We start from the raw sequence: 24,938 nt of genomic DNA, 5'->3' as shown, positions 1-24,938 counted from the left end.
TCAAGGTCCGCCGAGGGGCCCGAGGACGGAAGGTGTCTGTCCCCATCCTACTCATCCTTCCAGCTGTAACCCAAGAGGAGAAGGACAGCGGAAGCGGGATGTGACCTTCCGGATCCCTGAGATGGAAAATCCCAAGTGCGGGCCCGGAGGGGGCCAGTTATTTGGGGAATTCAGGCATGAGCCCTGAGCCCTGAGAGTGGAGTTGCTGGCACAGAGGTCTGTAATCCCTCCGGAGGCAGTTCCCTCTGGGGCCAGAGAGGACCCAGCCCAGCGAGCGGGCACATCAGGCCTCTGGAGCCGAGGCCCCATCCTCTCCCTCCTTCCCTCCCGGCTTGTCTGGGCTCAGGGCTCCCAGACCTGCTCTCCCTCCCCCTGCTGGCTTCCCTCCACTCCCTGTCTGTGCCCAGAGAAATGGGGACACTCCAGGAGAATCCCATCCTCTGCTCCCGGATGGCAGGGCCAGGATCGTTTCTTCTCTATCTGCCCCTCGCTCCCTTTGCCCCCCATGCTTTGGCTCTTCGATTAAAATGTGAGGCCACACCCCCAGACCAGCTGGTCTGGTCCCAGCTCCTCTCTGGTATAAGTTACAGACACCCCTTCCGGCCAGGCCAGGCCCCCTCCCCACCCCCAGGGACTTCTCCCAGCTTCCTCCCCTGCTTCCCTGCGGAGGCCTGTCCTGTGTGCTGCCCACCTGTCCTCCCTCCATCCCTGGAAGAAGGAAAGAGCCACCTCCTTCCTGGTTCTCGGGTCTGGCACGTGTTACTGTGGTGACCTCCAGATGCCTCTGAGAAGCTCAGAATTTTCCTCTCTTTTGACCCACCTGCCAACCCCAAGCATAGATCCAGCCTAGGGCTTCTCAACCGAGAGTGAGGGAGTCGTGCGTCCCTTCGGTAGCAAGGGGTCAACACCACCCAGAACTATTAGCATGGACGTCTGCGCGGCTGGCTCCAGGGCTGTCCCCTCTGCGTCCCTGTCCTTTCTCCAGTCGCTTCCCTGGCCCCTGGAGTCATGATTCTTAAACTCTGGACAGGTTTCACCTGGAGGGCTTGGGGATTGCCTTTCCCCTCGAGGGTCCCCCCGGGTGCCCTGGGTTCCATGGCTGACTGCTTTTTCCGATGTCCGTGCCTCTGCAACCTCTCCAGTAGAGGGAACAGTCTCTCTGCTTCTTTCTCTGGGAGGTTGGGTGCAGACTCCAGAGCCCCGGGTTCTGGTTCTGTTTTATGCACTCGAATTGTCTGTGTCTTTGGGCCTCAGTTTCCCCCTCAGGAAAACAAGAGAAAGGATGGAACCACAGGGTCTCCGGCATCCTGGGATGCTGCAGAGACTGTTCCCCACCCCCCCCCCCCCGGCCTGTCCCCAAGGGGCACACTTCCAGCCCCAGCCTTGCCTCTCGCCTCTCTCAGTGGAGGCTGCCACAGGCCAGGGGGAGATGGGGGGAGCCGAGGGGGGGCACACAGCAGGACAGATGGACCGTCCCTGGTCCACCCGCCTGTTGCTTAAGGGGCGGGAGGGGAGGAGTCCTCAGGGATCCTGTTTCAACAAACGTTTCTTTCCCGAGGAGGGGAAGGAGGGGGAGAGGGGGAGAGGGACCTATTTAAAGCTACCCTGTGGCTGACTGCCTGCTCTGTCTGTTTGCCGGGGTCTCTGGCCGTCCCAGACCAGAGGTGTGAGCTTGGGATCCTCTTGGTGACCTCTCCTGTCTAGTCCCCCCAGCCACTCTGCCCCAAGATGGGCCGCGGGGTAAGTGTTCCCAAAGAGAGGGGTCACTCTGTAGGGAGAAGGAGGGCTCTGTGGGGGGTAAGGGAGGCTAGAGGGAAAGAAGGGATGGGGTGAGGAGGGGTGTGAGGGGAGGAGCAGAGAGAAGCCCAGCTCTGGGGCAGCGTGAACTCGGACTGACAGTCTCCCAGCTGCCAATGTGTCCACAGGTCCACGGGTCCACGGCACTCGGGTGCCCAAGTGAACTCCTCTTCACTGCGCCCCCCAGATTAGCCCCGCAGCCCTCCACCCTACCCCCATCTCTATCTCTGAGCCTCCCCACCTTCTAGCCAGACCCTCCTGGCCCCCCGGCCCAACCGAACTTGGCACCGTTAATGCTGCCTGCCTCTGCTACCCCCCCAAAACATCCATGCCTCTGGGAGTCCCAGGCTGAGAGGATGGGGGTCCAGTCTGAGGTTGGAGAGGCCAGGAGGGCTGGCTCCCGAGTCACCAAGCGGCCCCGACACCAGCTCCAGGGTCCCTGAATTGCCAGCAGCTGGGAGGGCCATGGGGCAGAACAGCGATGCGGGCCCCAGCCCCGGCCCAGCACCCCTCCCGATGCCCTGGGCTTTGAGCACTTTCCCAGAGCTGCCTGTACCCCCTCAGCCCACCCCTGCCCGTGACATTCTGCAGCCCTGGGAATGCCAAGGGGGAAGATTAACAACCGTGGAATGGGGTGGGGGGGGGGGTAGGGACGGGGCCCTGAATTCTTGGAAATGCAATTTCCATATGGAGAGAAGTCACCCAATCCCTTTACACACTGTGCCTGGCTGCTTTCCTTTTGTGGAATCCTGGCTGGAGAGAAGGGGTCTGGGGAGAAACAGAGGAGGGTGCTGAGGAAAGGGGGTGCCTGTGGGGAGAAGTGGGGGAGCTTCTGGGCCCAGGGAGGGGTCAGGCAAGGACATGTTATTGCACTGAGCTTAGCAGCTGGGAAAACTCCGGGCTTGGACGCCAGGGTTCCCGAGCTGGGGTAGGAGCTATAAATAGAACCAGCGTGTGCGCGCGTGTGTGCGGGTGTGTGTACGTGTGCCTGTGGCACACGTGTTCTCCACAGGCCAGAGCGGATGCAGATACTCATGGGCGAGCACCTGGGTTTCCGTCTCAACAGGCCAACTTGCAAACAGGCCTGCAAGCATGTGTGAGCGTCGATGTCACGTTGTGTGGATGAGGGAGGGTCTGCGAGGTGCTGCCTGTGAGCTGTGGGGGTCACCGAGCAGGAAGTCACGCCCAGGGAAAGATACCCGATCTGAGGCCCCTCAGCTGCACTGGGGAGAGGGGAAGCTACCCGCCATGCTCCCTCATCCCCCCACCCCACGTGGAGAGAACCAGGGCAGGTGGCCCTCTCCCCAGCTCTACCTTAGAACACGAGGTCCTGCTTGGGAAGCAATTTGACCTTGACTTCTTCAGGGGACCCCAGCTGCCGAGGGTCTGTGCCTCTCCCCCCAGCACCCCTGGAGCCCCCCGCCCTCCACCCCAGCAATTGTGCACAAGTTGGGGAGCAGATCTGGTTCTGCTCGGAGGGAGAGATTGGGCGAAATCGGGAGTCTTAGGGCTGGAGCTCAGAGTTCAACCCGCCAGGAGACCCCGTGGGAAGGGAAAGCCCCCCCCCTTACCGCACCCCTGCTACGATTCCTTGTGCCTCCCGTCTCTTCCCCCCCTGTAGCGCCACTACAGAGCGAGGCCTAACCCTCGCCCTGCGCCCTGTGGCCGTGAAGGGCAGCGTGGGAGCTGGGGGAAGGGACGGAGGGAGGGAGCCCAGCCCGCTCCAGCTGCACCACGAGGCTGCGGTGGGGGGAGCGTGGCTGATTTCCAGCTGCCCCCACTCTGTCCCAGCCTCTGGCTCTCTCAGAAAGAACTCTCTGTTCTCCTTCAGCATTCAAGACCCAGAGAGGGGGACTTGTCATTGGGGGGGGGGCAGCGGAGAGGGGGGGTCCTCGCTTCCTCTCTTTCTTTCTTGCCTGGGCAGCCCGCTGGCCCCAAATCTCTGCAGGCTCCTGGCTGCAGGGCTGGAGATCCTTGCCAGGACGGGTGGGGGAAGGGGCAGTGTGTCCCAAGCTCTGTGCCTGCCGTGGGTGGGAACCGAGGGGAAGGGGTGCTGCGTGGAACTGCCCAGCCCGACCACCATGCGACACGCCCTCAGGTGCATGGGCACTTTAACTTCACAGATGCCATTTCACGTCTGAACGTACAGAAATTCTCTGGGCTCTGCTTTTCTGCCCCAGCCCCACCCCCACCGCCACTCTGCCTCTGCCCAGGCCCTGTTCCTACCCCTGAAGCTCTGGAGGGTCACCTTGAAGATGGTCTGGCCTCATCTCTTGTCTCTGCTCCCTTTGCTGCCTTTCGTCCATTCCCCGGTTCTGTTCCACCAAGCGGAGCCGGTGAACCCAAAGGACTTCAGTCCATTCAGTTAAATGAGCCCTCTTTGGTCTTCTGGGCCGGGAGACGGAGAACCTTCCGCGAGCCCTTCCCCTCTCCTGTGGGCTGCTTCAGTCTCCCCAAGACGATCGGCCTTCAGGAAGCCCAAAGTGTGCTTGATTCACGGAGACAAACGAATGCAAGGTGGACAAGGGCGTCCACCTCGCCCTGAGCTCGCTGCCCTTCTCCTGATTTCACCGGGCCCTCTGCTACGCCTCCAGGTGTTGGATTCATGAACGCCTGTGATGAGGGCAGCTGTCACATTCCCCAGATGGCTCCTGACTCTTCAATGGGGGGGGGGGGGGGGGGGAATGCAGGATCCCAGCAGTGAAACTGCTCTGTGTGAGGCCGTAGTAGATACAAGCCTTTACACGTTTGTCCAGGACCCGTGGAGCAGACACCGCAGGGGAGCCCTGATGTGCACGGTGGACCCCGGGTGATAATGACGTGCCAGCGCAGGTTCACGATTGCAACAAATGAGCCACTCTGGTGGGGGGGGGGGATGTTGACAGTGAGGACAATAGCATGTGGGGGCGGGGGGGGATGGGAGAACTCTGTGTACGTTCTGCTCAATTTCGCTGTGAGTCTAAAACTGCCTTTTAAAAGAAAAGGCTGCCTTTTACAAATGCACACTATCCTGCAAAACAGGACAAGTATGTTGGCTCTAGATGCCATCCAGGGGTCCAGTCTTTCCGAACAAATGAATTACACCATAGTGTAGACAAGCTCACTTCTGAAAGCCTCGCACGGCCTCAGGGGCCAGTGGAGAAGGAGGCAGGGGACAGAAGTCAAGCCTCCCTCTAGGACAAGGACATGTGGCCCTGAGGGGTGTGGGGGCAGGGGAGGGGAGGGAGTGAGAAGGCAGTGTCAGGGCCCCCCAGCCCCTCCCCCATCATCCCAGCCAGCCCCCCCCCCACCCCGCCCCCGAAGGAGAATCGCCCAGCTCTTCCCCAGAAGCCCCTGTGAAACCCCGGAAGCCTGGCGGTGGTGAGAACACCACAGACCATGCAGAGGAAGGGGGACACAGGCTCATGAGGCTCCAGTTAAAAATGTTCGTGTGATTTCACGAGGGCGGGGCGGGGGGGGACCCAAGAATCCCGGGACCCGAGGGTTACACACGTTTAGTTTTAGATGTAATCTCAGAGACGATTTCCTGTATTTTGGACAATGGGGCCCAGTTCCTTCATACCCGGTTGTGCCTTGGGGCCTCACGTTGCTGGCCTTGGGGCGCACTCTTGCTCTGCAGCGGGCAGGCTGCCGCCCAGCCGGGTGGAGAGGGTCCCCGGCACACTTCGTGTCCCCGTTCCCAGGGCTCACGCTGACCCTCCAACCGTTGGCTCCTCTCAGCGGGCGCGTCAGCCCTGCTCCTAACATTTCCAGCCCCACCCCCTGACCCTATGCTCCCCATCTCCTGCAGACCCTTCCCTGCCCCGACCCCAGCCCTGGCCACTGCTTTCCAGAATTCTCAATAGCACAGAATCGTAGCTTTTTAAAGTTTCTGTTTTGTTTAGTATCCGGCTGCGGGCTTCGCTCAACAAACAGAACCTTAGCCAAAGCCCAATAGTAAGCAGCTGAGAGCGAGGTCCTGAGTTCTGAGCCCCTCGGCCTTCCCTGAAATCCCCATATAGAGCCCGTGAGCCCGCCCCTGGTTTGCAAACAGAGCGCCCAGGGTCCCCTCCGCCCTCCACCCTTTCCTCCCCCGGGATCATCACTGCCTTTGGGCCCCCTGCCCCCAGCCCGGTGGGAATAGAGGCTCTAGCCTCTGGCCTCCTTGACTCTCTGGGTTCTCCCCCCGCCCCCCCCCCCAGGCCGGTCGTGAGTACTCGCCCGCGGCCACCACGGCGGAGAATGGAGGCGGCAAGAAGAAGCAGAAAGAGAAGGAGCTGGATGAGTTGAAGAAGGAGGTGGCCATGGTGAGGGCCGCGGCCCCCCGAGGGCTGTGGAAAAGGGGTCCCAGCGCACCTGCAGAAGGCATTGCCGCCCCTCCCGTGCCCCCCGCTTCAGCCCCGAGCCCCTCGGCGCTCACATGCGTTCTAGACACGATGCTCAGCCTCCTGCCCCCGAGTAACTCGACTTCCCTCCTCAGGACGACCACAAGCTGTCCTTGGATGAGCTGGGCCGCAAATACCAAGTGGACCTCTCCAAGGTGAGCGGCGGGGCTGGGAGTGAGGGCGCCAGGCCGCCCGTGGGTTGGAGGGGCCTCAGAGATGGAATCCTGTCCTCTGCACCCACGAGGAAACTGAGGCCCAGAGTCCAGTGACTACTGGGGCCCGAGCCAGAGCTAGAACCCGGATTCCCTGCCCTTCTCCTGGGAACCCGGAAGCCAGGCCCCCGGGGGCACCCTCCAGGCGGGGCTCGTCGTCCGCCCCAGGCAGCTCCGATGACACGTGTCTCAGGGGAAGTGACCTCCGTGAAATGCTAACCCCTCACTGCCCTCACGGTAACGTGTGCGCCCCACGGTGCACGCGACGCCTAACATCCACTTCCCTGATCCTCACAAGACCTAGGGGTTAGGTGCTGTAGACCTGTGTGTGACAGCAAGGGCTCTCGTGGAGGGGGACGAGCTTCCCACCATCACAGAAATAGCAAGCGGCACAGTCAGATTACCAAGGCCACCATTTTGAAAAACAAAGCGTCAGTCAAAACTCTAGTGGGTGCGTACCTCCTCCCGGAGGCCCTCCCTGACTTCCCTTTTGAAAATTCTTCGCCTTTGCCTTTCTTCTTCTTTTTTGTTTATTTTTGAGAGAAAGAGACAGAGAGAGAGAGACAGAGAGAGAGACAGAGAGAACACGATCGGGGGAGGGGCAGAGAGAGAGAGAGAGAGGGAGAGAGAGACAGAGAGAACACGATCGGGGGAGGGGCAGAGAGAGAGAGAGAGGGAGAGAGAGACAGAGAGAACACGATCGGGGGAGGGGCAGAGAGAGAGAGAGAGGGAGAGAGAGACAGAGAGAACACGATCGGGGGAGGGGCAGAGAGAGAGAGAGAGAGAGGGAGAGAGAGAGAGAGAGAGAGGGAGAGAGAGACAGAGAGAACACGATCGGGGGAGGGGCAGAGAGAGAGAGAGAGGGAGAGAGAGACAGAGAGAACACGATCGGGGGAGGGGCAGAGAGAGAGAGAGAGAGAGAGAGGGAGAGAGAGACAGAGAGAACACGATCGGGGGAGGGGCAGAGAGAGAGAGAGAGAGGGAGAGAGAGAATTCCAGGCAGGCTCCACCTGTCAGCACCAAGCCCCACATGGGGCTCGAACCCACGAACCGTGAGATCGTGACCAGAGCCAAAGTCAGACGCTCAATCAACCAAGCCACCCAGACACCCCTCTTTAGTTTTCTTAAGGATCTGGCAGTGACGACTATTTATCGTGTATCGCCTCACCAGGTCATAAGCTCCACGGGGCAGGGACTTCACGGGTCACGTCCAGCTCTAGATCCCCAGAGCTGGCGACAGAGCCCGGCACGTAGCAGGCATTCAACTCACACTCAGGAGACCGATGAGTGCACAGATAGAAAGACCACCACGTGGCCCCTGTCCCCAAGCCGCTCAAAGTCTGGCGGCAGGAAAGAAGGTGACGCAGAATTCCCACGCCCCGTGTGGAGCGCGGTTCTAGAACCGTGTGTGGGCGACACCGGGTGCAGAGAGAGACGTCTGAACCAGCCTGGCGCTCGCGGAGCAGGGCCGGGCGAGCCTCTGGGGGAAGCGACAGATGGTTCACAGCCCTGTGACGCTGATGGTCAGCACACCGTCCGTTTCTCCTGGCTGAAAAGGGGAATCTGAAGGAAGACAGGCGGTGGGAGGAGCCAGTTCAGAGGTCTCTCCAGGCAGCCTTACCCAGGCTCCCTCAGGAGGAGGTACCACGGCCCTCACCAGCGAGTGTCTCAACCCGAGGACGCCCAGAGTTGGGGCCACAGTCTGAACCTTCCTTGGGCTTCGAGGCCTCCAGCGCTCTCTGCAAATGCCACCTCCCCAGTGTGACCTCTCCTGATGGTCCCCCACCCCTTCCGACCGGGTGGGATTTTTCTCTCCACCCGGACGTTGTTCCCCTGCCCGGGAGCAGGTGGAGGGAAGCGGTGAGGAGGTGCTCACACGCCTGTCCGTGCCTCCCTCAGGGCCTCACCAACCAGCGGGCCCAGGACATTCTGGCTCGGGATGGGCCCAACGCCCTCACCCCGCCCCCGACCACCCCTGAGTGGGTCAAGTTCTGTCGCCAGCTCTTTGGGGGCTTCTCCATCCTGCTGTGGATCGGGGCCATTCTCTGCTTCCTGGCCTACGGCATCCAGGCCGCCATGGAGGATGAACCATCCAATGACAACGTGAGCCTGCACGCCCGACCCCTGGGCCCACCACCCGTGGCTCTGTCCTTCAGGCCCGAATCCCAGTAGAAGCGGGGGGCAGGGAACAAGGCCCTCACATCACAGCCCCGCGGGCCCCTCTGCCCTTTAGGCTGAAAGGGGGTGAGGCTTCTTTGTATATATCTGTAAGCACACACAAGCACACACATCCGTGAATGAGACAGCCCCTCCCTGTCCTTCCCACCTCCGTGGGCTTGTCTGCATCCCTGGGCGTCAGGTGGAGAGGCCTGGTCCTGGGAACCCCCTACGGCCCTCCCCGCCCCTTCCGTTTCTTAGGAAGGAGACTAGAGGGGGAGGTTGGGGAGAAGGTCTTCTGCTATTCCCACACCCGGTCACGCACGGACAAAGGCGGCCCCGAATGCCCACCTGAGGGGCAGCTGGCCTTCCCGGGCTGGGAGAGGGGCAAGGCCCTCAAACCTCTCTCCTTCCAGCTCTACCTGGGCGTGGTGCTGGCAGCCGTGGTCATCGTCACCGGCTGCTTCTCCTACTACCAGGAGGCCAAGAGCTCCAAGATCATGGATTCCTTCAAGAACATGGTGCCTCAGGTAGACAGCCGGACGGGGCTCCAAGGCGGGCCACGGGCTTTCTGGAAGCGTCCAGCTCCCCCCCCCCCCCCCAGCAACTTGCGCCCTGAGACGGCGCCGTGGGCGGAAACACCCTCCCGCTCTCCACGCCAGGACCTAGTTTCACTGCGAAGGGCGCAGCGCCTTCTCCTCGAAGGGGGGAGGAGAGGGGGGAGGCCAGCACGCAGAGGAAGGTGCTGGCGGGCCGGGCGCGTCGTGAGACGCCTGGGTCCCCCCTCCGCAGCAAGCCCTGGTGGTGCGGGAAGGAGAGAAGGTGCAGATCAACGCGGAGGAGGTGGTGGTGGGAGACCTGGTGGAGGTGAAGGGCGGAGACCGCGTGCCCGCGGACCTCCGGATCATCTCTTCGCACGGCTGCAAGGTGAGGAAGCCGCCGGGTGGCGGCCCGAAGGCGCAGGCCCTACAGAGCTGGGGTGGGGGCGCCCAGTTAGAGGCTGCAGGTTTGGGAGACCCAGGCCCAGTGTCCACCTGCCCCCGCGCCACCCGGCCGAACCCTGCCTCCCACGGAGCGTTTGTGGATCGTCTCCTCGCGGCCGTGTGCCAGGCGTTTCTTTGACATCCGCTTTATGCAATCATGTCGCGGGCATTATTATGTGTCAGATGCTTTATTTACATCCACTTATGCTACTGTTTTTTTTCAGTTTTATTTATTTATTTTGAGAGAGAGAGCATGAGCAGGGGAGGGGCAGACACAGAGGGAGAGAGAGAGAGAATCCCAAGCAGCCTCCGCCCAGTCAGCACAGAGCCCGATGCGGGGCTCGAACTCACGAACGGTGAGATCGTGACCTGAGCTGAAATCGGGAGTCGGACGCTCAACCGGCAGAACCCCCCCCCAGGTGCCCCTCCCCCCACAGCTGCCAGGCGAGTGTTCTCGTGGCGTGTGGCCGCAAGGGCGACCGTGCACGACCCTAGGCGGTTCCATTTTCTTAGCCTGTGATGTTCGAGGAGGCGCCCCCTGCAGTTGTGTGACACAGAGACTCTGGTTACACGCCCCGTTTTACAGATGGGTAAATAGAGGAGGTTTTGTTGGTTAGGTAACCAGCCCAAGGGCACGTAAGAAGCGAGAGCCAGGATCCCGAACCGGGGCACGGACAGTAGCTGAGTAAACACGTGATGAGGGCCAGGGTAATGTGCCCGTCGTGTCGCGGAGGTTGAGCGTGGTCGGAGTCCGGGGACAGCTGTGTGTGCACACATGTGTCAGCCCGTCTCGTGCCCACACACCTGCTTCCTCTGCAGGTGGATAACTCATCTCTAACAGGCGAGTCGGAGCCCCAGACCCGCTCCCCCGAGTTCACCCACGAGAACCCCCTGGAGACTCGTAATATCTGTTTCTTCTCTACCAACTGTGTGGAAGGTGAGAAGCCGGCCCCGTGGGAGCGCCCCAGCCCAGCACCCACGGAAGGCAGGGTCCGAATCCCGAACCCCCAGGCAGGGCTGGGGGCTGCTGCCTTACCTAGTTCTCGAAAGTCCTGCCTAAGGCAGAGGGAGGGGACCGAGGGGTCAGGGAGCCCTGAAGAGCAGAAGCAGTCCGTTCCAGACCGGTCCCTTCCACACACACCGTTCCACACGGGACACGCACAGACACCAACGCACACGATTCACGACACGCACCATGCCCCAAACCAGCCTCGACTCTGAGAAGTCTTCGGTTGGACTGATTGGTTCCGTTTCTCCTGATTCAGGGACTAGTTGCTTCCCTGTCTCACCCTTGCTCTGACCAGCACGCAGGCTGGGGAGGCTCGAGCCAGCTGAACACCGGGCACCCCCCTCAGTCTGCCCCGTGCGCCCCATCTCTGTTCTGGGTTCTGGACATGAACCAGGGCCGACGGGAGCTTCCCGAGCTGCCACCACGTAAAGGCAGGAGCCCAAGCCTACCGGAAACCCCTGCCCTCTGCGGCCGTGCCCCGTCGGGGAGAGCCCAACGGCAAGCGCTGTTGGGGACAGAGGCCTGGCCAGACCTGGGGCCTGGGACGGGCCGGAGGTGGCCGCGTGCCCCCTCCCCCTCCACTCCCTTCTCCCCAGGGTATTATGTCTCTCCGAGCCACTCCCCTCCTTTAGCAAATTGGAACTATAATGCAAATCGCCACACATCAAATATCTTACCTTTTTAACGTCCTGAGATTCTGAAACGTGCTCCACATTTGCCGCAATTGGTAAAAATGCCTACTAAAATACTCGCGTTGCTTACTCCGAAATGGGCTGTGGAGAAAGGACGAGGAATGAAGGGAGCTGACATTTGTCGAAGGCCTGCTACGTCCCAGGCCCCGGTCAGGTGCAACACAGCACCGACCCGTTTTGTTAGGAAGGCAACCCATCCCTGGGCGGGAAGTCAAACGGGAGTGCAAACCCACGCTTGGCCAGCCCCTACCTACGTGCTCTTTCCTCGCAGCGCTCGCCCTCCCTCTCGCTCTCCCTCCCTCTCGCTCTCCCTCTCGCTCTCTTCCTCTCGAGAGGAAGACCCAAGGGTCTACCCGTGTCTACCTAAGGGTCGGTGACCGCCTGGCTCCTTCTGTGCGGTCTCAGGCCCAACGTTGAGACAGAAAGTCTCAAGGCCACACGGAAAACCCGTAACAGGTGCTTTCCTCCGTGCCCGTCGTATACTTCCGGATCAGAACAAGCCGGAGACTGATTTTACCGAAATACCGGCGCTGTTTTTATTTCATTTATTTCATTCCTCCTCCATTTTAATTCTGGGTTTACCCGCAAGGTCTCCCCTCGGGGCCCAAGGACAAGAGGAAAGGGGTTGCGGTTGGCGGGGGCTGGGACGGGTAGTCTGCGCGGGGGGGAAGACGGCCACCCACGGCGGGTACGGCCTCCCGGGCGTACCTCTGCCCGGCCTTCCTTTTCCACTTCTGGGCTCCCCTCTATGTTGCAGGCACGGCCAGGGGCATCGTGATTGCCACAGGCGACCGGACAGTGATGGGCCGCATAGCCACGCTGGCCTCAGGCCTGGAGGTCGGGCGGACGCCCATCGCCATGGAGATCGAACACTTCATCCAGCTGATCACGGGGGTGGCCGTGTTCCTGGGGGTCTCCTTCTTCGTGCTCTCCCTCATCCTGGGCTACAGCTGGCTGGAGGCGGTCATCTTCCTCATCGGCATCATCGTGGCCAATGTGCCCGAGGGGCTGCTGGCCACTGTCACCGTGAGTGGGTCAGGCCGAGCGCCACCCGGGGAGGGTCTCGCCACCCTTTTCCTCAAGAGGCTTACCGTTTCTCAGCGATGCTTTCGCCTCCAGCCCCCAAAGTCACTTATCAGATTCCCGTTTAACGGATGGCTCAGAGTTGGAGCCTGAAAAATCTCGGGAGGGACTGCGCCTCGGCTCGCCGTCTCTCTCCCGGGGGCGCGGGGCAGCCACCTGCTCACCCCCGACGTGCTAGCTGCGGCCAACCGTGCCGTAAAGCCTCCCCCAAAGGTCACCGGTGACTAACTGGCAAGCCCGGCGCCCTTGCCTCAGCTCCCTTCCTTGACTCTGCCGCGGAAGCGGGTACCGCTGTCCACCCCCTGGAAGTCTCCCCTCCACTGAGCACCGCGACGCCTCACTATTCCGGTTCTCCTCTGTCCCCTGCGCGGTCTCCTCCTGCTCCTCCGACCCAGATTCTCAGGCCTCGAGCTCTGCTCTCCACCCCCACCCCAGGCGCCACACCCCATTCTGTGCCAGCGGCTGTCACACCCCTTCGCCCAGCTCTGCGCTGGCCCGCTCTGGACTCCGGCTGCGCAGCCTCGCTTCCCCGAACACACCCCTTGGTCTCAGCCCGGCACGTCCGAAATCGAATCCATCCGCCACCCGCGTGTAGACCCCACCTGGTGTTGGCGGAGCGGGATCCCTGGTCCGGAAGGAGGTCACCACATGCCCGACTCCAGGCTCAGCCCCTCTTCCTCCCCTCCCTTTCCCAGGTGTGTCTGACCCTGACCGCCAAGCGCATGGCGCGCAAGAACTGCCTGGTGAAGAACCTGGAGGCGGTGGAGACGCTGGGCTCCACCTCCACCATCTGCTCGGACAAGACGGGGACCCTCACCCAGAACCGCATGACCGTCGCCCACATGTGGTTCGACAACCAGATCCATGAGGCCGACACCACCGAAGATCAGTCCGGTGATCCGGCGCTCCGAGGGGGCGAGGGGCTGGAGGACGCCCAGGGCGCCCGCGTGGCCGCGAGGCGGGGAGGGGGGCAGACGAGGGCCCTGAGCCGCGCGCCCGCTTCTCCCTCCCTGCCTCCCAGGGGCCACTTTTGACAAGCGATCCCCCACGTGGACGGCCCTGTCTCGGATTGCCGGCCTCTGCAACCGCGCTGTCTTCAAGGCCGGGCAGGAGAACATCTCTGTGTCGAAGGTGGGGCGCCTCCGCACCTGCCCACCTCGCTGATGCCCAGCTCCCCCGCTCACACCCTCCGACAGCCTCGGGGTGGGGGGGGGGGGGGGCTTGGGTGCCCTCCTCCCTCGGCCCAGGTGACCCTGAATTCTCCTCCGGCAGCGGGACACAGCCGGCGACGCCTCCGAGTCAGCTCTGCTCAAGTGCATCGAGCTGTCCTGCGGCTCCGTGAGGAAGATGAGGGATAGAAACCCCAAGGTGGCGGAGATCCCCTTCAATTCCACCAACAAGTACCAGGTCCGGTCGGGCACCAGCACGGGGGCGGGGAGGGGGCCGAAATGAGGGGGGCGCGCAAGACCTAGGAAGGGTGGGAGCCTCGGCCGCGTCCTTCGCCCGGCCTCGTCCTCCAGGAAAGCCGCGGTGACCCATGTCTGGTCGCAATGACCCCCTCTGACTTCCAAACTTCCACTCCTCACTACATCCCGTTGCCCTCCCAGCTCTGGCCCCAGCCTCCCAACCCGCCCAGCGGCACCCCTGAAATTGCCTTAGGGTACCCCTCAGGCCGCAGGCTTCTGTTCGATGCCAAGAACTCCCCGCCTAAGCACACTGAGGCCAGTCTGGCGGCAGGTGCCGCCCCCCCACGCCAGCACAGTGCCTGTCTCAGCTGGTCTGGGCAAACATTTGTTAGGTGAATGAATGTCCTGGGGGAAGAGGACGCTCCGTTTACAGGGCTGAGACGATGAGGCCCCAACTCCCCTTCACACGCAGAGGCCCTCCCTCTGTTGACAATGGTTGATGGATCAGGGGTTATCTTATTAGGGGAGGTGTCCTTAGCAGCCTCTGCTGTCCCAGGACCAGGGACGAGTATGGCCCCCGCTGTAACCACCTGTCCTCCCTCCAGCTGTCTATCCACGAGCGGGAAGACAGCCCCCAGAGCCACGTGCTGGTGATGAAGGGAGCCCCGGAGCGCATCCTGGACCGGTGTTCCACCATCTTGGTGCAGGGCAAGGAGATCCCTTTGGACAAGGAAATGCAAGACGCCTTTCAGAACGCCTACATGGAGCTGGGCGGGCTGGGGGAGCGCGTGCTAGGTGAGAGGCCACAGCCGGGAGCGGGGCCCAGAAGGCTGTCCGGGCCTCAGTGGTTTCCCCAGGGCGGGGGCTCTGGGGACAACCAGGCAGGCACCTGGTTGCACTCACTCTTCCCTCCTGCCCGCCTCAGGGTTTTGTCAGCTGAATCTGCCCTCTGGGAAGTTCCCTCGAGGATTCAAATTTGACACAGACGAGCTGAACTTTCCCACGGAGAAGCTCTGCTTCGTGGGGCTCATGTCCATGATCGACCCTCCCCGGGCTGCCGTGCCGGACGCCGTGGGCAAGTGTCGCAGTGCGGGCATCAAGGTACGCCCTCCCTTCCTCCCCCGTCCTCCAATGCCGAAGGTCAAGGGCCTGCAGGGGCTGCTGCCTCGCGGACACCCAGGCCACGGGTGGCCGCCTTCCCACGGACCCAGAGGAGAAGCTGTCCATCTGCCTGGAGCTCTCGCTCTGGTCCCTCTTGGTCAAGGTAACCATGCACATCGCCCCCCTCTCTCATTCTGCTCTGATTTTGAGCCCATCTGGCACTTGTGCTTCGGACACCTGGCTGTCCAACTTCCCGACTAATGTCCATGCTCTCTAGCATCTGGGGTGGGATTAGCAGGCTCTTGTGGGCGCCCACTCCCTCCCCACGCCCCCAGCGACTGGCTCTCGTCCTCATCCCCCAAATACACCCCTCCTGGACCCTCGCGTCCGCTGCAAATGCTCCCCAGGGGCCACTCCTTCCTCTGTGCCTCGTTCGTTCTTCATTCTGCAAATATTTATCGTGTACCCCCTGCGGACCAGGCACTGTTCAAGGTGCCCGAGTTCAACAAACAGACGGAAACCCTTTCCGCTTTCCTGTCTCCGAGACACCCTCCTCGCCAGCCCCTTAACCCGTCTCATCGCCAGTCATGGTGCCGCGGCTGGCTTTTCTTTTTCCGGTGTCTCAGCTAATGCCCAATCAGTTCAAGCCGCCCGTCCACTGAGGGCCAGGCGCTCCGCCAGGCGCAGGCATTCTAAGACGAAGGAGATGTGGTGCCTGGCCTCCGGCGCTCACGGGCCCCCAGGGGAAATAAATGCCCCTACGGTTAGTCACAGAACACTCTGAGAGCTGGGGTCGTGAGCACCTACCACGGGCCAGGTACTCGCATAACGCAAACCGCCGGTCGTGTGAATCAGGCACTATTCTCAGCGCTTAACCCGTATGATCTCATTTAATCTCCGCAAGAACCTGATGCGTAAGCACCGTTTTTTTCCTTTCGAACAGAAGAGGGGAGCTGAGGCACGAAGGAACGTGCTCCTAAGTGGTAGAGCCGGGGTTTGACCCAAGGCAGCCCTCCCTTTCCTAACTACCACACTGAAGCGTGTGTGTGTGTGTGTGTGTCCGTAAAGGATTTCTCAACCCCGTAACCGCTCTGTCTCTGAGGGAGGCGTCATTATCCCCATTTAAAAATAAAACAAGCTGAGACTCAGAGGGGGTAAGTCGCTTTCCCAAAATAAATCTGCCAGTAAGGGCCGGATCAGGTATGTGAAGCATGGTACACGGTCTGGAAAGCCATGCTCCTGCTGGTGAGGCTGCCTCTGGCCACGATCGGTGCCGTCACGGAGGCCTGGGGACGGATCCTCCAGGGAACTCCGAGCAGGGAGCAGTTAATTCTGCTTCAGAGAACTGGACAATGTTTGTACAGAGCGCACGATATTTGATCTGGGCCTCGAAGGCTGGAGTGTCTTGTGAGGCGGGGAGAGGAAGGCTGTCAAGGTCAGAGACAGTGCGTGCCCTGATGGCATCAGCCTGCACGTGGGATGCAGGTGTCGGGGGAGGCGAGCGGCACAGGAGACCGGGAGGTTGGGCCGAGGCCATTTGGAAGGACTTTGCCTAAATGCCCGACTTGGGCTTCATCCTGCAGTCCCCAGAGAGCACAGGCGTCCCGGCTGATCCAGCTTTCAGGAGGCTACCCGTGCGGAGGGTCTGGATCTGGAGGAGGACGGGAGGCAAGGAGGCAGGGAGAGAGGCCGCTGCCATAGTTCAGGCAAGGCCTGAGGCCCTGAACCAGGGCGGTGGCAACGGGCTGGAGGCGAGGAGTCACATGAGAGAAATGCTTTGAGAACATAGTGACCGAGCTGGACGTGGTCAGTGAGGAAGATGCAGGGACAAAGGGACAGAATGCACAGACAGGACCGTATCGAGACGGGGACAGAGGGCAGGCTTGGCGTGCTGGTGGGAGTGCATGATGAGCTCCCTTTTGACCTTCAGTTGGAAGCGTCCATGAGGCCCCCCGGGAAGAGACATCCCAGGGGAAGCTGGCCTCGGGTTAGAGCCCAGGACAGAGGGTCGGGCCCGGAGAGCAAGGCTCACCAGCACACAGGTGCAGCTGAAGGCCGGCTAGTCCGTTGCATCGTTCTGGCCGGGAAGAGAACCGGGGTCAGGGAAGGGGACAAGGATGGAACCCGGGCCACCAGTCTTGAGGCAAGGAGAGAGAGAGAGAGAGGAGCGAGTGAAGGAAGGAAGAGGGGGGCGTCCCAGCTCACGTGTGCTGAGTGCCCAGCTGGCGCCATTTACCCTTCACGACAACTTTGGAGGGTGGGGCTCGTCCCCTCCTTGGGCCGAGACGCGGTGAAAAGACGGGTCCGAGGTGTGACACTGGGGGGGGCCGGTGTCCAAGCTCAGGCGGTGTCCATCCACCTCCACAGCCACCTCTTCCGCTGCACTTGGAGGCCACCCTGAGGAGGCGGGAAAGAGCTGGAAGAAGCGGGGAGGGCAACCGGGAATAATGGGGTCCATGCAGACAAGCAGCTCTCAAGGAGGGGGTGGTGGCCAGTGCCGAATGCTCAGAGGAGTCACGCGGCATAAGGACCGCAAAGATGCTGTTGTCTTCAACTGGGAGGCCCACGTGACCTTCAGGGGGCAGGTGCAGGGGCTCGTGGGGGTGCAAGAGAAGGCAGGGGGCCTTGAAGGGGCTTCCTCCTCGGGGTCTGTGACATCTGCCCACAGACCCGCACGTGCAAATGCTTGATCATCAGGCTCCAATCCGCTCACGCTTGTGACCGAGATCCTCGTCACCGGCCTCTCGGATGCCAGCCACCCTCCCGATCAGTGCCGTCCATTCTGCAAGAATCCCCTTCCTCCCCGTGGAGAAGGGGTGTCAGAGGCAGATGTACAGGCAGACGAGGGCCAGGAAGGGGTGCTGTGCCCCCTGCATCCCTCCTCTGCCCTGCTGGATGGCCTGCAGCCACGGAGTGGGCACTAAGAAAACCGTCTCCTACTCCCGGCTCCCAGGGACCTCGAGTCACGGCCCCTTCTAAGCCTTTGTCCTTCACCAGTAGATGAGGGGTCCTTCCAGCCGGGACGGCCTCGTATCCCGTGAAATCCCAACTCCTAAACGGTCTCTGAGGCTCCTCTTCCAAGAGACCCTCGTTAATTTGTTACTCTTCGTGGAGGCTTTCTTCCACCCTGGTGAAGTATCTTTGATCCCTTAAGTACAACTTGTCACCCACCCAACACGTGCACACACACACACACACACACATACACACACACACCGTTGCGCCATTTGGGCTGGGATCTGTGAATCCCACCGTCTGGTGGTCCGGCCTTTTCTGACTTTGGGAAAGGAATGGGTTGGGAGGGGGTCCGAACACTGCTGTTCTTCTCTCTTTTCTCCATCCTACCAGGTGATCATGGTGACTGGGGACCACCCGATCACAGCCAAGGCCATTGCCAAAGGTGTGGGCATTATATCAGAGGGCAATGAGACTGTGGAGGACATCGCCGCCCGGCTCAACATTCCTGTCAGCCAGGTCAACCCCAGGTGAGGTGTTCCCAGGAGCCCGTCCCCCATCAACCCAGCCTGTCCCACAGAGCGCTCGAGTGTCCCCGGGGGCATTTGGATAGCTCCTCTGGGACTTTGCAGGCCTTGCCTGGGACACCTCAGTGACGGCTGCTCGGTCCTGAATGTGTCCAGGCTGTGCCACTGACTGACTGTGTAACCCCGGAGGTGTCACTCTGCCATCCTGAGCCCCCGTTCCCTCAACTACAAATTTAGGGTGCTGTCTACACTGCAGGGTGGCCACGGGGGCGAGAGGCATGTAAGAGAACTAGCACGTTGCCTAGCAACGACTGTGCTCGGTGAGGATGCCACCTCTCTTCCTCAAAGGGAGAGATGGGACAAGGAGGCCACCCATGGAGACAGGGGGAGGAGGCCCACGGCCCTGGGAGCCTGACTCTGCAGGGGCCCTGTGGCCCAGTGATGGGGGTGCGGGTGGAGGCAGGCGGCTGGCAGGGGCGCGGGGACGCAGGGGGCTCAGCCACCTCCGCCCCCGCCGTCCAGAGAAGCCAAGGCGTGCGTCGTGCACGGCTCGGACCTGAAGGACATGACGTCGGAGCAGCTGGACGAGATCCTCAGGAACCACACGGAGATCGTGTTCGCGCGGACGTCCCCGCAACAGAAACTCATCATCGTGGAGGGCTGTCAGAGGCAGGTGAGGACGACGGGGGCGCCTCGGGGGGCCCCGCCCAGCCCAGCCCCAAACCTCCTCGGGCCGGGAGGAGACTCCCGAGAGCACCCTGTCTTGAGCCCTGAGACGGCCGCCAGTTGAGGCACCCCGAGAGTTCTAACGTCTCAGGAGGAGCCGGACAGGGAAGGGCCGGGCACGAGGACCCTCAGAGACAAGGGATGATGGGAGCAGAGTGAGCTTTGGGACGGGTCCCGATGGGTCACAGTGGTGAGTTCAGTCCCTCTGTGCTTCGCCCAGGGGGCCATCGTGGCGGTGACGGGGGACGGCGTGAACGACTCCCCCGCGCTGAAGAAGGCTGACATCGGCATCGCCATGGGCATCTCGGGCTCCGACGTGTCGAAGCAGGCCGCCGACATGATCCTGCTGGACGACAACTTCGCCTCCATCGTCACGGGCGTGGAGGAGGGTGAGGGGCCACGCGGGCTGGGGTGGCGTCGGGGACGCTAAGCCGGCGCTGGCTTCCCAGGCCTCTGGACCCCAACGCAGAGCCGACGCAGGGCCCCAGGCACCCGCATGCCGCCTCGGCTCCCCTCCAACACACATTCCCCTTCTCTGGGGAACACGGGCCACCATGCTTCGAGCGCCTGGGCCGGGGAGGGGGCCCTCCCGTCTCCCTGACGCCCTCACCACCTCCCACAGGCCGCCTCATCTTTGACAACCTGAAGAAATCCATCGCGTACACCCTGACCAGCAACATCCCCGAGATCACCCCCTTCCTGCTCTTCATCATCGCCAACATCCCCCTGCCTCTGGGCACCGTGACCATCCTCTGCATCGACCTGGGCACAGACATGGTGAGGCCGGGGGTCGGAGCGGGGTACGGCGAGGCGCTCACGGGCGCAGGCGGGTGGAGGAGGGCAGCCGGGGCACGTGGCCAGGCTGTGACGGTCGAGGGAACAGAAGTCCGAGACCTGGACCGTAACAGCGTCTTAATAACGTGTGCCGAACTGCATCAGAGGTTCTTCCTCACTGACGGTCCTGTGCACCTGTCGCCTCCCTTCCGCTGCCCTCCTCCCCCCCCACCCCGCACGCCCCTCACACAGGTCCCGGCCATCTCCCTGGCCTACGAGGCGGCTGAGAGTGACATCATGAAGCGGCAGCCCAGGAACCCTCAGACGGACAAGCTGGTGAATGAGAGGCTCATCAGCATGGCCTACGGACAGATCGGTGCGGAGGGGCCCTGGGGCCCCGGGGGGACCCCGAGACAAGTCTCTGCCCAGCTGTCGGGGCAGGAGGCCCCGCGAAATCCCAGGCCGGGGGCCAGCCCCCCCGCCAGGGGTCGGGGACATCCCTCTCTGGCCTCACTCTGCTTCCTCCTCTGACCCAGGGCCTGTCTTTGCCCACTCCCCACAGGGATGATCCAGGCACTGGGTGGCTTCTTCACCTACTTTGTCATCCTGGCGGAAAATGGTTTCCTGCCATCACGGCTGCTGGGAATCCGCCTGGACTGGGACGACCGGTCCATGAACGACCTAGAGGACAGCTACGGACAGGAGTGGGTGAGTGGGCCCGTGAGCGGGGACACCCGGGCCGGGGAGGGCGGGCTCAGTGCCGGCAGGAGTGGTCCTCGTGGCCCACGGAGGCTGGGGGCGAAGGGCGCCTGGTGCCGGGGCTGAGCAAGTGCCACAAACACCTGCCCTCGCCTCTCATGCCACCCCATCTGCCCGCCCCCCTCCCAGACCTACGAGCAGCGGAAGGTGGTGGAGTTCACCTGCCACACGGCCTTCTTTGCCAGCATCGTGGTCGTGCAGTGGGCCGACCTCATCATCTGCAAGACCCGCCGTAACTCGGTCTTCCAGCAGGGCATGAAGTGAGCGCCCCCGGGCCCCCCACACCCCACCCCTCCCCTGGCAGAGTCTGCTCTCTTCCTCCCTCCTCCCGTGTGCCTCCTCCCTCCTTCCCTCCTTCGTCTCACACTCCAGTGACACCCATCCCACCCTCTGCCCAGCCCTAAACGCGGGTGCCCTGTGCTCCCCCCCCCACGCCCAGGTAGCCCCAGTTTATGGCACCCGCCCTGTGGAGTTGTGTTATCCTCATGGGGGCTGGGAGCTGCTCGGAGTCAGGTTCGCTGCCTTCTTAGAGTGTGAGTTATCACGTGCCCGTTGTCGTGCTGTGACTCAAACACATTGTCTAACCTCATGATAGCTCAATGAGATAGGTGCTATTTCCATTTTATGGACCAGAGAACCCAAAAAGGTTCCGTGATGTGCCTGAGGTCACCCAGGTGGTAAGCGTTCACCCGGGTCTGCTTCGAATGCCCAAGCTCTTGGCTACTGCCCTGGGTGGCTTGCCTGTCCCTCTGGCACCTGCTCGGTACTCAGTAATTACTCTGTGACTGTGGCATGGACGGTGGTTCGTTCTGGAGGCATCACTGCCATTCTCTTCTGCAAAGAGCGGATGCGATTCCCCAAGTGAGTTTTGAGCTAATTTCTTAGCGGGGGGGGGGGGGGGGGAAGAGCGAGATGCCAAAACCCTGGTGAAGTTAATAGGCTTGAGATCCCGGGGAGAGGAAGGTGGAAAGTCCATTGGCTAAGTCAAGGTCACACGATGGAAGGAGGGTCCACCAGCTGGATGGTGCTGTAAGGGGAGACCGGGAGCAGAAAATCGAAGACATGGGGTCCCGCTGTGGGGATCACATGCTGTGCTGCACACAGGTGACACGGGAAGGTGGGAACACACAGCCCAGCTGCCTCCAGCCCTCCGAGAGACAAATGGAAAAGAGAAGGGCGACTGATGATACCAACAGCCACTGGCCAACAGCCGCCCCACCTGGGGTCCGGGGTCCTGGGGTCCTCAGTGGTGCTGGCTGCAAGACTCCAAAGCCTTATGGAGACCACCCACCTACGAGAGGGCTGTTAGGCTTCCTGAAGTTTCACTTTTAGGCAGAACCATGGGTGTGAAGGGCCATCCGTGATCCCACGCTAACACGAGGCTCTGTTTGGAAAGCGTGTACATTTCCAATGTTAAATGGGGAAATGGTATTCATTACTTATTAACAAATGTAGCCTGAGAGACGACAATCCATTAGAATGTGGTCAAGAAAGAATGGGAAGGATCCTTTAGTGAGTGGAAAGCTTGGGAAGTACCAGCCCTGGCCCAAAAAGACATGTGGTGCGTGAGGTTTTAACAGGCTGACCAGTAATGCAACCGCACCCTGCGAACGTTCCAGAGCTATCCTGTCCCCAGCAAGCCTACGATATACGGGTAGTATCTCCATGTCTCAGGGAAGGAACATGAGGCTCAGAGAGGTTCCAGAACCTCGCTTACAGCCGAAAGCTAGTAAGTGGGAGAGCTGGGACTAGACTCTGCTGACTGACTCCAGAAACTGTTCTCAGAACCTCGCTCTATCCTGCTTTTCGGTTCCCAGACCGTGGGCACATTTCTAGCATTTCCTTTCCAGTGAGTGGACGCCTTCCTCTCTGCTAAGTGCTTTACAAACGTTCTCCTCTTTATGGGATCTCGACGAGCAGCAACTACCGGGGCCGGGGAGGCCCCGAGAGTGTGAAAGACGTACACAAACCCTGAGGCAAAGGGCTTCCAAAGCCCCTCGCTAGGCAGACGCACTGACGCAGACCGCAGGCCGGGACCCGTGACAAGACCATACGCTGCGGGAGGGCAGAAGGAAGCTTGTGTTGACCACAGCATCTCCAACATAGAGCGCATCAACCCCCACACTGGAAACGTTCATTTAATGGATGAATATATGTGTTATGGGCAACAGTCGGAGGTGAAATCCGAAGGCAGAAAACGTAAAGAACATCTACTTTGGTTTTGTGCAGCCTGAGAAGGGGGTGTTTGAAGACGGAGGGTGTAGGGCGATGTCTGTGATGGGTCCCGGGCAGGCCCCTGCCCCTTCCACCACCAAGGGTCTCCCTGGATCTCCCCCCACGTCACCCCGCCTTCCAACACCGCCTCCTTTCTTTGTCTTTCCAGGAACAAGATTCTGATTTTTGGGCTCCTGGAGGAGACAGCGCTGGCGGCCTTCCTGTCCTACTGCCCGGGCATGGGTGTGGCCCTCCGCATGTACCCACTCAAGTGAGTGTGTCGTCAGAAGGGCCCCGCGAGGTTCTGGTCCCCAAACCCTACTTTCTGCGACCGCCCTGGGATGCCCCTGACACTCTCCCGTTTCTTTTTTTCCTGCAGGGTCACTTGGTGGTTCTGTGCCTTCCCCTACAGCCTCCTCATATTCATCTACGATGAGGTCCGAAAGCTCATCCTGCGGCGGTATCCCGGCGGTAAGCCCCCCGACCCTCACCCCTGCGCCCCGCCGCTGCACCCCACTGCTGGCCACCCCGCCCCGGGCTCCACGCCCAAAGCATTCCTACTGCGGATCCTTGCTCCTTCTCCTCATGTCCCCCAGATCCTGGGGCCCCTGGTCCTAGGAGCCTGAGCCTGCTGAACCCCATTACTGCCAGGCCTGGGCCCACCTGACACACAGGTGGCCCTCAGGCTATTCCTTCCACAGTGACCAGAGAACAAAGAGTTGGGGGGGCCCCTCCAGGTCACCTCGTCCCGCTTCCACACTTTACCGAAATGGAGAGGTGCTGAGGTGAATTTACTTGTCTGGGGTCATAAAGCAAGGACCTGGCTCTAGAACCCGGCCTCCTGATTCCTGGGCATCGACCAAGTTTTTTGTTTTGTTTTTTTTTTCCCAACAAGCATTTTTGACCACTTACTGGAAATTGAAAATGGATGGCCCACAAGCCAAATATGACCCACGGATATCGTTTGGGCTGGTCTGCCCTTTGCTGGGTGGGTGTGTTTTTTAATTGGTCCAATGACTGAAATGTGGAGGCTTTCCCGCAAAATCCAAATTTCCGACTTCTGAAAAACCATGAGCGGCCAGCCCCACGGCCACATCTCTGCACGGCCACAATGGGCGCTTGTCCCTTTCGAAACTCATTTGTTACCCCCATGGCCCCTGAATCTTCACCCCCAACCCACTCTGTGCCCACCCTGAACCGTGCTAAATACAAGCTTCCCTAACCCCAGGGCCCCAGCTCCCTGATTTCTTCCCCTCCCTTTCCACCCTCCTCAAGACTTCCCTGGGCCCGGGGCGCCTGGGTGGCGCAGTCGGTTAAGCGTCCGACTTCAGCCAGGTCACGATCTCGCGGTCCGGGAGTTCAAGCCCCGCGTCGGGCTCTGGGCTGATGGCTCAGAGCCTGGAGCCTGTTTCCGATTCTGTGTCTCCCTCTCTCTCTGCCCCTCCCCCGTTCATGCTCTGTCTCTCTCTGTCCCAAAAATAAATAAACGTTGAAGACTTCCCTGGGCCCCTGCACCAGGCCTGAGCTGCACGTGGCCGTAAGCGCCCGAGCCCGTGGAGACAGATCTCTGCCCCCCACCCCCGTGAACTCACACCGTGCCCCCCCCCCATCTCTCCCACAGGCTGGGTGGAGAAGGAGACGTACTACTGAGCCGCCTGAAGAAGGACCAGGGTCAAGGGCGCCTGGAGGGGGCTGGGGGTGGTGGTGCAAAAAGACTGGGGGGGGGTGTGGGGGGAGGGTCCGGGAGGGAGAATGAGGCCACTCAGCAGGCTAAGTTCGGGGGAATGGGTAACTAAGCTCGGGGTGATTGCCTTGCAGACCTAACTACAAACAACCGGGTTAGACCCCACACGTCAGGGTCCTTCCCAGATCCCGATCCACATGCTCCGCTCTGTGGTCCGCTTTTTCCGAGGAGTTAACGGCTACCCCAGCCCTCCCTGTTCCGTCCCTGCACACCCCCCTGCCATTACAACAGCTCAACACCCAAAGGCAGGGACCTGTCTGAACCAGGAGGAGGGGACCGTCTCAGATCACCAATGTCCCTTCATCTCCCCGGCCTTACCCCACCGTCCCTTCCACCCGTCCTTTGCTTCCTGCCAGACGCTGCCCCCTGCCCCCGCTGGGGATGAGACGCGGTTCCTCCTGGTGAGTGCCAGGTGTGGGGCCGGAAAGGGAAGCT

The 24,938-nt window shown here is 61.3% G+C and overlaps 1 protein-coding gene across 1 annotated transcript; it reads left to right on the top strand.

Moving 5' to 3' along the window:
• The first annotated feature begins 1,615 nt into the window (after positions 1–1,615).
• LOC125155526 (sodium/potassium-transporting ATPase subunit alpha-2) lies at positions 1,616–24,468 on the top strand. The gene is made up of 23 exons (XM_047840947.1): positions 1,616–1,740; positions 5,979–6,083; positions 6,257–6,316; positions 8,273–8,476; positions 8,947–9,060; positions 9,323–9,457; positions 10,333–10,450; positions 11,972–12,240; positions 12,993–13,191; positions 13,319–13,428; positions 13,570–13,704; positions 14,309–14,498; positions 14,629–14,804; positions 18,153–18,289; positions 18,809–18,959; positions 19,233–19,401; positions 19,635–19,789; positions 20,039–20,162; positions 20,349–20,494; positions 20,675–20,805; positions 22,929–23,030; positions 23,139–23,230; positions 24,381–24,468. Exons 1-23 carry the CDS (start codon positions 1,729–1,731, stop codon positions 24,407–24,409), a joined length of 3,063 nt encoding a protein of 1,020 aa, XP_047696903.1. The 5' UTR covers positions 1,616–1,728; the 3' UTR covers positions 24,410–24,468.
• The last annotated feature ends 470 nt before the right edge of the window (positions 24,469–24,938 follow it).

The sequence above is a fragment of the Prionailurus viverrinus genome, chromosome F1 (genome assembly GCF_022837055.1).
Source record: "Prionailurus viverrinus isolate Anna chromosome F1, UM_Priviv_1.0, whole genome shotgun sequence".
Lineage (NCBI taxonomy): Eukaryota > Metazoa > Chordata > Mammalia > Carnivora > Felidae > Prionailurus > Prionailurus viverrinus.
This window is presented reverse-complemented; position numbering and strand designations above follow the sequence as displayed.

Bases quoted from the DNA above. Each gene is read 5' to 3' on its own strand.
- LOC125155526 (XM_047840947.1), top strand. The intron at 14,499-14,628 runs GTGAGAGGCCAC...TGCCCGCCTCAG, and splicing joins GCTGGGGGAGCGCGTGCTAG to GGTTTTGTCAGCTGAATCTG. The intron at 20,806-22,928 runs GTGAGCGCCCCC...TTGTCTTTCCAG, and splicing joins GTCTTCCAGCAGGGCATGAA to GAACAAGATTCTGATTTTTG.